General features: G+C 39.1%; 1 protein-coding gene across 1 annotated transcript in view; it reads left to right on the top strand.

The window, feature by feature from the left end:
- ZBBX (zinc finger B-box domain containing) overlaps positions 1–14,727 on the top strand; it is a 112,900-nt gene that overhangs the window by 79,990 nt on the left and 18,183 nt on the right. The window contains exon 17 of the mRNA XM_069083532.1: positions 12,388–12,645. Coding sequence (XP_068939633.1) covers positions 12,388–12,645 — 258 coding nt within the window. The remainder of the gene's footprint in view (positions 1–12,387; positions 12,646–14,727) is intronic.

The following is a 14,727-nucleotide window of genomic DNA, read 5'->3' as shown; positions in this document are numbered from 1 at the left end:
CATAGAAACAGAGCTCTTCTGGAGAATGTCAAAACTGTGATGGCTTGACTCATGATAAAGCCGTGCTCTGAAGGCCATTTTGGGCCTCACTGCCACGAAGCATTTCTCTTATTAACTTCCCATTGACGTCCTATCACTTCTCATCTCTTTTCCCGGGCCTCTTATTCCATCTTTGTCTGCTGATTACTTTGTATGTCAGCAGATTGTTTTACTGAAAAAATTAAGATCATACTCATGAACTCCATCTCCCATCCTTCCCACCTCTGGACTTCTATATCTTTACTACAGTATCCATACTTGCTTTAGCTTCAGATGTTGAAAGAGACCTCCTCCTTGTTAAGGCCAAGCTCTTCATCTGTAAAGAATTCATTCTCCATCCTTCAGTCTCTCTGCTTCTCTCTCTCTCTCTCTTCTTTGTCCTCACCTCCCATAGCAATTTACAGTCATTTTCAAGCATTCCTGTTCTGGAACCTATTCTTCCAGGCTATTATTCTATATCTCTCTTTCCTCTTACTGCTAAATTTCTAGAAAGAATAGTTTATAGTCTTCCATTTCCTTATGCCTTGCACAATCCTTAGCTTTTTGCAGTCTGACTTTTGAATTCATACTTTGCTGAAATCATTCCATACATACTCTTTGGCCTCTTACTTGCCAAATCCGGTCACCTCTTTTAAATGTTCTTCTGCTTCGACCTTTATGAAGCATTTAATTCTCTTGGCAACCCCGTGTTTCTGGATCTTCAACCGTTCTTTGGGTTTGGGGGCATTGATGTTTCTTGGTTCTCCTCACGCTGGCCTGACACATGCTCAGTCTCCTTCACTGGCTTGATTTCTTCTTGGCCCCTCAATTTGGCCGCTATGCAAGCTTCTGCCCTCAGACTGCTTTTTTTTATCCCCTCTGCATTGGGGATTTCATCTACTTCCATTGCTTCAGTAATTGTTCTTTGAGAATGACTTCCAAATCTTTATCTCTTGTCTCAATGTCTCTCCCCTATGTTGCAATCCTAGATGTCCCCTGTCACATCCCATTTATCATATCTAAAATGTACCACATCACTTCTCCTCCTAAATCTAGCCCTACTTCCAGATTCCCCTCTCACTCTTTTTTCCCCTATTAATGGTATCACCAACCACCCAAATATCCAGATTTCTCAAATTTGAAACTCTCTTCTCTTTTACCCCTCACATCCAATGTGATGTGACAATGACAAGTTTCATGAATTTTACATTCATACTGTCAATCAAACATGCCCCACCAGCTCACAATATGAATTTTGGCCCTTGTTACCTTTCTCCTTTAATAATAGTAGTAACTTGTCTCTGTGCCTTTACTGTTGCCCTTTTCTGATTTCTTCTTCAATAAGGAGGGAGGATCAATAAGATAATATTGAAGATATTGATAATATCTTGAGATAATATTCCCAATAAGCAGGTTCAACCCTGCTAGTCCTCTGCTTGAAAAACAAATACACAACAGAGCGATGATGCTGGGGGTAAAATACAGACTCGTTAGCCTCCAACACATTCTTTCCTTTATGTAGCCAGTGTCGTAGTCAGACCTGACAACTAGCTTTCTCTCAGATTTATCTTACACTCTAAGTCGGTATCTTCAGCACACCGTCCTCAAGGCCTGGAATACACACTCTCCTTATTTCTACCTCATCCGACAGTTCTCTTTCTTCAGGATCCAAGTCCATTGCCATTTCCTCCATGGAGTATTTCTTCATACCTATAAACTGAACATGATAGTCTTCCTCCTGAAATTTTCTTCACCTTTTCCTTTGTTTCATATAGATTTCCACTCTGTGTTATACTCACTTATTTTCATACTGTTTTTCTCTAGGATTAGATTGTAAACTGCTTGAGGGGCTTTGTAATTTTTTTTCATTTCATACACTGTGATGCCTTGCATATGTCATCTGATTAATACAGGTTTGTTGGATCAAATTATGTTATTGGCTTAGGTGGAGCACTTATTTGATAGGAGATGGGAAATCTGAATTGTAGTTCCAGTTTTGCTACTAACTCCCTCGTAAGCCTTAGCTTCCTTGGGCCTTACTTTTCCTCATCAATAAAATGAGAGCATTGGACTGTCCCTTTAATTCATATTATCCAACATTTGTTAAGCATCTGCCATATGTCAAATACTTGGGATACAAAGAAAGAGGAAATCGTTCCTGTCCTTAATAACTTACATTCTAGTCAAACGTTCTAGTTCAAAGTTTGCATAAGGCATATAAACCCATAGCTGGCTAGTTCTATCATATAATCATAGAATTCTAGATTTTAAAGTGTCTTAGAGGCCACTGAACCTAAACATTGAGCCCTTCTGGAGCATGAACACCTTTTATAACATCTTTCAAAATTTACTATGAGTAAAGTAATATTTTAGAAGGTCTGGGGATAAAGCAGAATCATGGCTCCTGCTGTCACATTGCTTGCATTGTAGTAGAAATAAAACATGTACACAGAAAACCTCAGCACTCCCAGATGAAGCAAATAGGCACAAAAAGGGTGCTTCAGCACAGAAAAGAAGTGCCAGAAAGTCCAGGTACTGAAGGCACATGGGCTCACAGCTGAGGCTCATCCTGGACCCCTCCCTCTCTCTTACTCCCCATTCCCAAACAGCTGTTGGGTCCTGTCTTTCTGCCTTGGCAGCACCTCTCCACTATGCCCCCTTCTCTCCTCTGACATTGCCACTACCTGGGACCACTGCAGAAGTTACTGATGGGTGTCCCTGCCTTGAATCTCTACTTACTGTAGACCTCTTGCCCAGTGATGACATTGAACTTCCCATAAGACTGGCAGGTCTGACTACCGCATACCCCTTCTCAGTAAATTCCAGTGGCTTTTTGTTACATCCAGGGTGAAATCTTGAATCCTCTGTTTGGCTTTTAAATCCCTTCATGCCTGGATCTTTAGACCCTAATCACTGGCTCTCACTGATTAACCAATAGCAGGTCCCAGCCCAAGCCTCACTTGCTTATTATTTGACTTTTGGTGCCTCAGCATGAGTGTAAACAGCAATTGGTTCTGCTCTGGCTAGAAACTCTGAGGGTCTTTCTCTCCCAGACTGATTCTTTTGAGAAGGCAAACTTGGCCATTTTTTGCCTCAATTCTCACCTAGACTTTAATCACTGAGTGGATGTTGCCTCGGACAAACTGAGATATGGGAAAGACCTTAGCTTAAAAAGACCAGGGTCACCTGCCGCATCCAGTGCCGTGACCAGTCGTCCTGATCTATGTCTTGCCACTGGACTCCAGTGACTCTGAAGAAGGGAGGCTGATGACTTTGCACAGCTCTGAGTTACTTAGATTCAGTTCACTTGTAAGTCAAGCCATCACCTTCCTGAAGTCATTGGTCCTCTACAAGAATGAAGGACAACAATTTTTGCGTACACTTTATCCCATGTGCTCAGTGATCCAGGGACACTGATCTCCTTTCTGTTCCTCTCAAAGATCACTCCATCTACCAATTGAAAGCTTTCACTGACTGTCCTGCATGACTGGAATGCTCTCCCTTCTCTCTCTTGGCTTCTCTTCAAATCTCAGGCACCTTCCTACCTGCTGCAAGAAATCTTCCCCAGTCCTCCTTGGTCTTCATGCCTTCTCTCCGAGACTAACCTCATTTTAGCTAAACCATTTGCCTGTGCATGGCTGTTTGCATGCCGTCTCCCCCATTAGACCCTGAGCTCCTTTAAACCAGTGTTTCTGTTGCTGTTCTTGCTGCTGCTTGCCTTTTTTGCATCTTGGCACAGCAAGATTTATTTATTTATTTAATACAATTTATTAAGTAGGCACTTAATAAATGCTGTTTGACTATGCCTGTGACCATGGCTAGCGAGCAACCCTTGAGGTCTCCCTCCATATTTACTTCTTACTTTGGCTCTGACAGTCATGATTCTTACATGTCTGAGCTTGAAGCCTATCAGAAACAGTGGATCAGAGGGGAGAGGACTCCTATCTACAGGGACACTGATTCTAGTTATAAAGGCTAACTGGCACACTGATCATGAGGAAGAAGATAGAGACAAGAACTTCAAAAGCATGGCTGTCTTTGTATGGCATTACCAAGAATCCTTCCCACTTCAGTAGCTGCTCAGATGGTCCACCACTGTGCTGGCTTTTGTCTCTAAATACGATGCCACTGATTCACTCTTGGCAGTTTTGAATTCTTTCTCCTGCGTATTGTAGCAGCAAGCACCCTGGCGTCCCTAGGGTGGCTGCTCACCACAGGTTCTTGGATCTGCTTTGTTAAAGGAAAGCAACTCAAAATGGGTTAACAAGCTTACTTTAATCAGTCAGACATATATCGTTTACCTTGTTCAGGGGAAAAGGTCAGCACCCCGAACTTCAAAGTATACAGGCAGAATTATCAAGACAGAAACAGATCAAGTAGACAGATTTCCAAACTGTCCAACCATTACATCCATACCAAATCAACATCTGGGTTTTTCAAAGCCGGGGGAGCCCTGGACAACGGCTTCCCAGAATCCAGATGAAATCACAGAACACTTCTCAAAGTGAGCCCCCAAAACAAAGCCTCACATCAGGGCTTATATAGCCTTCTCCTGGCTCAGAGAATGTAACAACCTTATTGACCCACTGGCCAATCAAAAAGTATCTACTGAAAAACAAGCCTCCCACCCCAGGCTTCAGGTGCACTTTAGCCTAGGGGCAGGGAAGATCTTCCAAATTTGCATTCCCATTACACGTATGTGGCTAGATTTGTGCTGAAGCCCCCGGCCCAGCCTCTTAAGAATCATCAAATACACATTGGGGAAAATGAATGAGTCAGGGGCCTCTGACCATCAACAAGTTTGTTCCCGTGCAAAGCTCCCTGCTCTTTGTTTCTCTGGTGGGTGACCTGAGACTGATTAGGTAGATGTTCAAAACAAACTAATGTTCCATAACCCTTCAAGATCGTACTTCTCTGTCATTAATACACTGGAACCTATCCATGCCCATAACTCTGTTATACATAAAACTCTATTACACAGTTATTCTTTATAAAACAACATTTTGTATATCTAATAATAAATCCACCTCAACTTCCCACATATTGGATTTTGTATTATGAGCCTCCAAAATACATTCGCTTTCTAATAAACTGAATCAAAATGACTACTTGATACGATGGAGTGTTTGCCAAATATAAACATAACTTGATATAAACCAAATATAACTAAATGTAAAATTCCATGCCAGAATTCACCATCTCTGATAACTGTGTAGCACATCTACTGGGACCTTTTGCCCTCTTCCCTCACTGCATCACCTCAGTTTTCTTCTCCACTTGGAATGTTAGGTTCTTTTGAGTATATGCTGTTGCATCACATTTGTGAGCACCTGAAAAAAAACAACAACATTGTAATAAATACTTGCTCATTCTCCAAGGAAATCTCCAACACTAAATCAGAAATGCTTTGTAGATCTCCTGAAGAGGGATTCTTCCACCAAGGAGTACCCATCCCAGATTAAAATCACTGGTCCAAATTAAGAAAAACAAAAAAAAAGCATTCAGACTTAGATCAGCTTTCAAGATTGAATATTCTTTTTCTTCTTCTCCTGAGTCATTTAGGAAAGTACCTTTTAAGTCATTTGACATTAGAAAATTAATTTTAATCATTATGTACTTAATTTTCTTAATCTAATCTCCATACTACTGAAACCAATTATATTTTCTCATTATATTATTTTCTTAATCTATTCTACATACCACTTAAGCTAATCATTTTTTTTATGAAAATCTCCCTGTTATATCACAAAAATCTTACCTACCCAGGACTTTATGGAATCATAGATTTAGAGTTGGGAGGGACCTTAGGGAAAGGAAAAGAATAGACATTATGAAACATCTACTATATGTCAAGCTGCATGAATCTCTTACGGATGACATCTCACTTGATTCCTAGAACACTTCTGCTCCTTATAAACCCCCTTATTTCAGAGATGAGCAGCTGAAACTACTAGAAGCTGTGACTTTTCCAGAGTCACACAGGTGTGAATGGATGAATATAGCTTTATGCAGTGCTAGAAATCTGCAATTTGTCCTCACCTATAGAGTCTGAGGCAGGATTTGAACCTGGATCTTCCTGCCTCCAAGTCTAATTTGTAATATTTATTTACTATTCCACACTTTATCCCATTTTACCCAGTTACATGGCCAATGTACTTTGTGCCACCTAATGTTCTTAAAAAATTTTTACTTTTATTTTTCATTTTCAGCATTCATTTCCACAAGATTTTGAGTTATAATATTTTCTCCCCATCTTTCACCTACCCTCCACCCCAAAGTAGCAATAACTCTGTTATATAAAAAAAATAAAGCCTACTGAATACCCCTCCCCCAAATCTGTTCTCTTTTATATCCTCCCCTATCACCCCCTAACTTTCTAGTAGGGCAAAATGGGTTTCTATACCCCAATACCTGTATATCTCATTTCCCAGCTGCATGTACAAAAACAAATTTTTAGACATTTGTCTTTAAAACTTTGAGTTCCAGATTTTTTTCCCCTCTTCCCTCCTCACCCACCCCCACTGAGAAGATAAGCAATTCAATATAGTTTGTACATGTGTAGTTACCCAAAACATTTCCATAGTGCTTATATTGTGAAAGACTAACTATATTTCCCTATATCCTATCCTGCCCCCATTTATTCCATTTTCTCCTCTGACCCTATCCCTTTTCAAAAATGTTTGCTTCTGACTACCTTCTCCCCCAATCTGCCCTCCCTTCTATCATCACCCCCTTATCCCCTACTCCCCTATTTTCCTGTAGGGTAAGGTACCCAATTAAATTTCTATGTTATTCCCTCCTTAAGCCAAATTCATTGAGAATCAGGTTGTCCCATTCCCTTCCATGTTTCCACTCTTTCACTTCATTGTAACAGTTTTCTCTTGCCTCCTTTATATGAGATAATTTACCCTAATCTATCTCTCCCTTTCTCCTTCCAATAAATTCATCTCTCACCTCTTAATTTTATTTTTTAGGTATCATCCCTTCATATTCAACTCATCCTGTGCCCTCTGTCTATGTATACATGAACATACATATGCCCACACTAACAAACATATTTATATACACATATACCCTCCTATAATACTAATATTAATATAATATACCCTCCTATAATACTAATATTAATATAATATAATGTTACCTTCAACTATCCTCATACTGAGAAAAGTTTTATGAGTTACAATTATCATTTTCCATGTAGGAATGTAAATAGTTCAGCTTTAATAAATTCCTTATGATTTCTTTTTCCTGTTTCCCTTCTCATACTTCTCTTGCTTCTTGTATTTGAAAGTCAAATTTTCTGTTCAGCTCTGTTTTTTTCATCAAGAATGATTGAAAGTCCCCTATTTCTTTGAATGACAATATTTTGCCCTGTACATTATACTCAGTTTTGCTGGGTAGGTGATTCTTGGCTTTAATCCTAGCTCCTTTGACCTCCAGAATATCATATTCCAAGCCCCTTGACCCCTTAAAGTAGAAGCTGCTAGGTCTTGTGTTACCCTGATTGTGTTTCCACAATACTCAAATTATTTCTTCCTGACTGCTTGCAGTATTTTCTCCTTGACCTGGGAACTCTGGAAGTTGGCTATAATATTCCTAGGAGTTTTCTTTTTGGAATCTTTTTCAAGAAGCGATCAGTGAATTCTTTCAATTTCTATTTTGCCCTCTGGCTCTAGAATATCAGGGCAATTTTGCTTGATAATTTCTTGAAAGATGGTGTCTAGGCTAATTTTTTTTATCATGGCTTTTAGGTAGTCCAATAATTTAAAAATTTTCTCTCCTGGATCTATTTTCCAGGTCAGTAGCTTTTCCAGTGAAATATTTCACATTGCCTTCTCTTTCATTTGTTTGGATCTTGATTTCTCATAAAGTCATTAGCTTCCAGTTGCTCCAATCTAATTTTGAAGGAGTTATTCTCTTCAGTGATTTTTTGACATTCCTTTTCCATCTGACAAATTCAGCTTTTTAAGGCATTCTTCTCCTCATTGTTTTTTTGGGCCTCTTCTGTCATTTGAGCTAGTCTATTTTTTAAGGTGCTATTTTCTTCAGTGTATTTTTGGGTCCCCTTTAGCATGCTTTTGACTCACTTTTCATGATTTTCTTGCATCATTCTCATTTCTCTTCCCAATTTTCCCTCTACTTCTCTTACTTGATTTTCAAAATCCTTCTTGAGCTCCTCCATGGCCTGTAACCAATTCATATTTTTCTTGGAGGCTTTTGATGCAGGAGTTATGACTTTGCTGTCTTCCTCCCACTTCATGCCTTGATCCTTTTTGTCCCCAAAAAAGGACTCTATGGTCTGTTTGTACTTCCTTTCTTTTGCTTGCTCATCTTGGCAGCCAATTACTTGACTTTTGAGCTCTTTTCCATGGTAGAACTCTGCTTCCAGAATGGAGAGAGCTACATCCCAAAATGCTTGGGTTTTCACAGCTGCTGGAACTATTAGTTGGCCACCCTCTCTACAGCCCCCACAAGCTCTGAGAGCTCACTGGTCATATGCCCCAGGACAACCACCCAAGACTGCAATCCAGATCCAAGCAGGTTAAAGCAAGAGTGATTACGTCCAGAATGGTTGCTTGGTACACCTCTGACCTGTAGGCCAGGAGCTCCTGAAGCAGCCAGGCTGCAGCCGCTGGAGCCACCATGCCTCCCCAACTTCTCGCCCTTGGGGCAGGGGCTGCACTGTGCTCTTCAGTCCCTCTCTGTTGTAGCAGAGTTCTGCACTGACCTTTTACTTTGCCTTTGGTGTTTATGGGTTGAGAAGTCTGGAACCTGCCAAAGCTACTATTGATTCACTCTCCTGCAATTGGGGTTAAGTAACTTGCTAAAGACTACACGGCCAGGTGTTTCTGGGTGGGTGCTAAGTGTCTGAGCCCAGGATTTGATCCCCAGGTCATCCCGACACTGGAGCCGGTGCTCTTACTTGCTGTGCTACCTGGTCGCCCAAGTGATACATATATTTTAAAAAATTAATATGGATATTATATCTAATTTCCCATTATTATTATTATTTGCCCTTTATCACCATGACTCTATCAGCTTTCACTGCAATCTTCCTCCAATGCCTCCTCCTGGTGTGGAGGTGACCTGGTTTCTGAAATGCTTTGCCAGCAGAACTTGGTTCAGGGTTATTTCCTTCAGGGGCACTTATTTCAGACACAGTGATTCATACTAAGGCATAGAGTAGTTGCCATTTACCTTGTAACCTTGATTTTTTGACATGAGCAGCCAACTATGTTAAAGTCTACACTCATCTAACTTCCCATAGCTTTTCTGAGACTGTTGTACACTTCTGGTTGACTGACTGTTTTTCAAATCTTAACCACTAGATGGTAATATTTCCTTTTTTTGATAGCATGAACCATTGGTTCTTCATACCCACCAATTAATAACTCCAGAAATGTTAAGATATTTCCTTGGCTAATTTTATTTTTATTCTTTTTTTCCTTCACAAATTAGGTCTTTGTCAAAACACAAGTAACAATATTAAGTAAAATTTCTCTGTAAATAAATATAATTCTGAGTTCATACAGAGAAAAAAGATATATAACATGCCCAATTGAGAATTTCTCTTTGCTATTTTTTCCTTTTAATTGTTAATTAGCTAGAATTTGGGCATATTCCAAGAACACTCTGAGTTTTTTCAAATTACCAAGGAAATCCTAACCTTTACCAAATTCCGAGAATTCAAGTAATACTTCAGTATTGCAAGGATTAGCTTTTCTTTAGGTTCTGTAAGTATTCTTAAAAAGACTAGTCTCATGTTTTAAAAAAATGCATACTTTATTTTTCCCCTGGTAACATATTAAAACAATTTTTCACCATTTTTAAACTTTCAAGTTCCAAATTTTATCTATGTGTCAGATATAGGTCATACATGTGCAATCATGTAAAACATGTCAATATTAGTCCTTTTGTACAAGAAGACTCAAACAAAAGAAAAAAAAGAATGAAAGTGAAAAATAATATGCTTGAGAATGTATTCAAAAAATACCAGTGCATGCCCAAGAGACTATAAAAATGTGCATACCCTTTGACCCAGTAATAATACCATTACTAGGTCTGTATCCTAAAGAGATCATAAAAAGGGGGGAAAAAGATGTCCGTGTACAAAACTATTTATATCAGTTCTTTTTGTGGTGGAAAAGAATTGGAAATTGGGGATGCCTGTCCATTGGGGAATGGCTGACCAAGTTGTGGTACATGAATGTAATGGAAAACTATTATTTCCTAAGAAATAGTGAGCAGGCAGATTTCAGAAAACCTGGAAAGAGTTGCATGAATTTATGCTGAGTTAAGTGAGCAGAATCAGGAGAACATTGAACATAGTAATAGCAATTGTGCGATGACCAACTTTGTTAGACTTAGCTCTTCTGAGCAATGCAATGATCTAAGACAACTCCAAAAGACACCTGATGGGAAATGCCATCCACAACCAGAGTAAGAGCTATGGAGTCTGAATGCAGATTGCAGCATACTGTTTGCTCTCTCTCTTTTCTTTCTTTCTTGTTGTTTTCACCTTTTGCTCTGATTCTTATTTCATAGCATGACTAATGTGGAAATATGTTTAATATGATTGTACATGTATTGCCTGTATAAGATTGCATGCTGTCTTAGAGAGGTGGAGGGGAAAAATGGGGACAAATTTAGAACTCAAGATCTTCTAAAAGTGAATGTTGAAAACCAAAATAGTTAATTAAAATGTGAGTTCTTCCTCTGGAGGTGGATAACATGCTTTGTCATTAGTCCTTTGTTGGATCATTGTATTTCTGAGAATAGCTAAGTCATTCACAGTTCTTCATCAGGCAATATTGCTTTTGTGTGTACAATGTTCTCCCGGTTCTGTTCTCTTCACTATGCATCAGTTCATGTAAGTCTTTCCAGGTTTTCTGAAATCATCCCACTTGTCATTTCTTACAGCACAGTAATATTCCATTACAATCACATGCCACAAATTGTTTAGTCATTCTCTAATCGATGGGCATCCCTTCTATTTCCAGCTCTTGGTTACCACAGAAAGAGCTGCTGTATCTTTTTATACACATAAGTCCTTCCCTCCCTTTTTTTCTCCCCAAAAGGCTAGTCTCATATTTACTAATAGGAAAATGATAGCTAACGCTTATACAACACTTAAAAGACTTTCCATATACAATTACATTTTCATAAAGATTGTTTTAAAATCAAGTTCTGAAACATTCATCAAAACTAGTTTGTATTGGAAGTCATATGAGTCATGATTTGTATGTATAATTAGTCCTTGTAAATTCTTCTCTGGGTACTGGCTATATGTAGTAGCTAGGTGACTCAGTGGATAGGGTGTTGGACTTGGAATGAGGATCTGAGTTCAAATCCAGCCTTAGGCACTTACTATGCATGTGACCCTGGCAAGTCACTGAACCTTGTTTGCCTCAGTTTCCTCGGCTGTAAAATGAGCTGCAGAAGGAAATGGCGAACCACTTCAGAATCTTTACCAAGAAAATTACTGAACAACAGCAACATCATCAGTGTGCCAAGTGTACCAAACACTGCTAAACAACAGAGACACAGAAAGAAAATGTGAGACAGTCCCTTCCCACAAGGAACTCGCTCTCTAATTTGGAGAAACTTCACATTAAGGAAAGTTCCAGTTGGAGGGTCGATGAAAAAGCCCAGAGGTTGTAAGAGATCAGCAGATGACTAAGCCCAGAGGACTTCACATTACCTATGTACAGTCAGGTGACAATGATGGGGGGGATTATGGGCAGAGAAGCAGTACAGACGGCAAGGGTTGGTGGTGACTCTTTTTTATCAAAAGGAACGAAGTTGTGAACTGGCAACCAGCAAATATGAATGGGGGTGGTCGCCACCAGTGCTGGTAGGTCTCCCCAATGCCTTAAGATCTGGTCTGAAAACTAAACCACCCTGAGGCCCACAGCATAATGAGCCTTTTCCAATGGAGATAAATGCTTGTGGCATTAGAAATGGGGGGTTGAGGATTCCAATTTGGCATAGCTGTCACAGCTTTCATTCCACTGCTTGAGTCTTTAAGAACCCAAGCCATATTCCAAGCCAGTATGTGGCACTGGAGAATTGTAAGAATTAAAAAAAATTATGTTAAAATAACTTTGATTTCTATGAATTCATACCAACTGACAGTGAGGGGAAAATATAGGCCAGAAGTCTGCTTCATTGTAGGAGAATCCATGTGAAATATATACTGTAGTGAACCACAAAATTAGCAATTAACAGATGATTGTCTAATGAATATTTGTCCAAATTGAATTGTTGTTGATTGCTTATACAGGTAGTATGTTTATTTATTTGCATCCTCTGATGTTTATTGATAATGATAATAATAATATTCAAATTCTTTGGATTGCATTTTAGGGCTCATTTCCAAGAGACCATCATCGGCAAATATACCACTTCGTAAAACAATTCTTAATGGCTCCTGGAGTCACACATCTCTGTACCAAAGACCAAGAAGTGCCATTTCTCGGCCATTATCCAGAGCTACTTCAGAAATTTCAGAAATTGAATACATTGACGTAACTGACCACAATGAACCATTTCTTGATGATGCTGCTGATAATCGAACCTTAGACAGTTTGGAAAAAGAATTAAATATATTGAAGAATCTTTCAGGTAATTTGAATTATTTTAAGATTATATTGTGCATTCATTCTGATTTCAACTTTTCTTTCTCCAAGGTGAGGGAAAAGTCTTCCTTTTGACCTTTCCCCATTTTGTGCCACCAGCCTATATTGCCCTTCTCTCTGACATGCTCTTCTAAGCCCTTGTAGGCAGTAGGAGACATACAAATAGAACCAGGCTTCTCTTGACGTACTGTTGACACAACAGCCGATAAATGAGGTGCACCATCACTAAATCTTCATGCTCCACGTGGTAGATGGTGAAAGAATTGCACTGAAATCTGCTCTTTTGATAGGTCAGTGAGAAAATATTCTTTCCCTTTCCATGGACCCATAGAGGTTTATCTTTCTAAAAAGAGAAAAGGGTGGAGTCTGCAAAAATCTTCTTCTTCTTATTTCTAAACAAAGATTGTATTACATTCTGATTATATACCCTTCTGTCACTAAACAGGGTAGGGAATCCTTCCATTCCTAAAATGCTTAAATCACCTGCCTGTATGGTTATTCTCTTTGTTACATTCCTGTATGACTGGAGAGGTAGTAATAGAACTAAGTTGTAGAGTTGCAGAGCTGACATTACACGCCATAAGGAGCCTGCCCTGATTGACATAGCCAGAATGGACTAGGAAGTGAAAGTATTGCGTGAAATTACTCTCTTCTGATTCATGTAGGAGGAAACATTATTTCCCTTTTTATAAACCTTAAGGTTTATGCACCTTAAAAGGGGGGAAGGAAAGGGAGCAGTTTGACTATATAGATCAGTAATTTTGACTTAATCTCCTGGTAGAATTATAGGACTTAATGAAGGAATGGTTTGTTAGTATTTAGAAAGAGAACTGTAGATTACCAAGAGCCATATTACTCTATCAAGCCAGCCAGACTTCATTTTCCTGATGTGCCATTCACAGGATGTTTTCTTCTTTGACAGGGAACATTTGCTGTGTAGTTTATCTAGACTTCAGGATAGCATTGGATAAAATCATAAGCTATCCTTCTAACAAGATTGGAAAAGTGGGGACTCAAAGACACTTAGTTGTATTTTGAACTGCTTGAATATTTGGACCAAAAGACTAGTCATTAGTGAGCCGATGTTAACTTGGAATAGGTTGTCTGATAGACGGCGCCAAGGATCTCTTTCTGCCTCTGTGCTATTGAACATTTTTATGAATTATCTGAAGAAATAAATCACATCTTTATCAGATTCTCAGATGACCAGCTTAGGAGGGATAACTAACGTACTAAGCAATAAGATCCAAAAATAGCTCAACAGATAAGAATAAACCATTTCTAATGAGATAAAATTTAATAAACATAACATACTACTCTTGGGCTCAAAAAATTAACTTTAGAAGTACAATGAGGGAGAGATGTAGCTAGATGACAGGTCATCTGAAAAAAAATTGGGTTTTGATTTTTGGCAAGATTGATATGAGCAATAAGAACCTAGTATAGTTGTAGACTACATTAAGAGAGACAGTATCAAACACAAGGGAATTGAGTAGCCCGAAAGGTATCTGTTATAGAACATAGCTAACTTTGTCTTCAGTCCTAGTTTCCACATTTTAGGTGTAACATTGGGAAGTTGGAGAACATTCCAAGAAAATTTACTGAAGGACATGAAGACCATGCCATGTGAAGCTCTAGCCTTAGCCCTCTTCTCTTCTTTCTGTCTCCACCCTCATCAGTTCATTCATTCTTTCTATACTGATGACTCCCAGATTTGTATATCCATCCCTAGCCTTTCTCCTGAGTTCCAGCTGGGCAAAGGCATCTTAAACTCTTTTCTTAAAACTTCCTCTTTACTGTTGAGGTGATCACAATCCTTTCAGACTCCCAGGTTCTCAACCTTTCCCCTACCATTATCTCCTGTCTATTTTTACATCCCCCTATATTTGTTTATATTGTCTTTCCTGACTAGATGGTAAGCTCCTTCAGGGCAGGGACTGAACCAGATTTTCTTCCCTTTCTTATGGAAAGGGGATCACACTTGTTCCTTTTGGCATCAGAGGGCAGAATTAGGAACAGTGGTAGCCATTTCAGAAAAGCGTGTGTAGCTCCCATGTAAACAGAACTT

The sequence above is a fragment of the Petaurus breviceps genome, unplaced genomic scaffold, assembly GCF_028583685.1.
Source record: "Petaurus breviceps papuanus isolate PSGF00001 unplaced genomic scaffold, PetGlider_PUasm1.0 173, whole genome shotgun sequence".
Classification (NCBI taxonomy): domain Eukaryota; kingdom Metazoa; phylum Chordata; class Mammalia; order Diprotodontia; family Petauridae; genus Petaurus; species Petaurus breviceps.
Note: the sequence above shows the minus strand (reverse complement) of the source record. Positions and strands in the feature narration are given on the sequence as shown.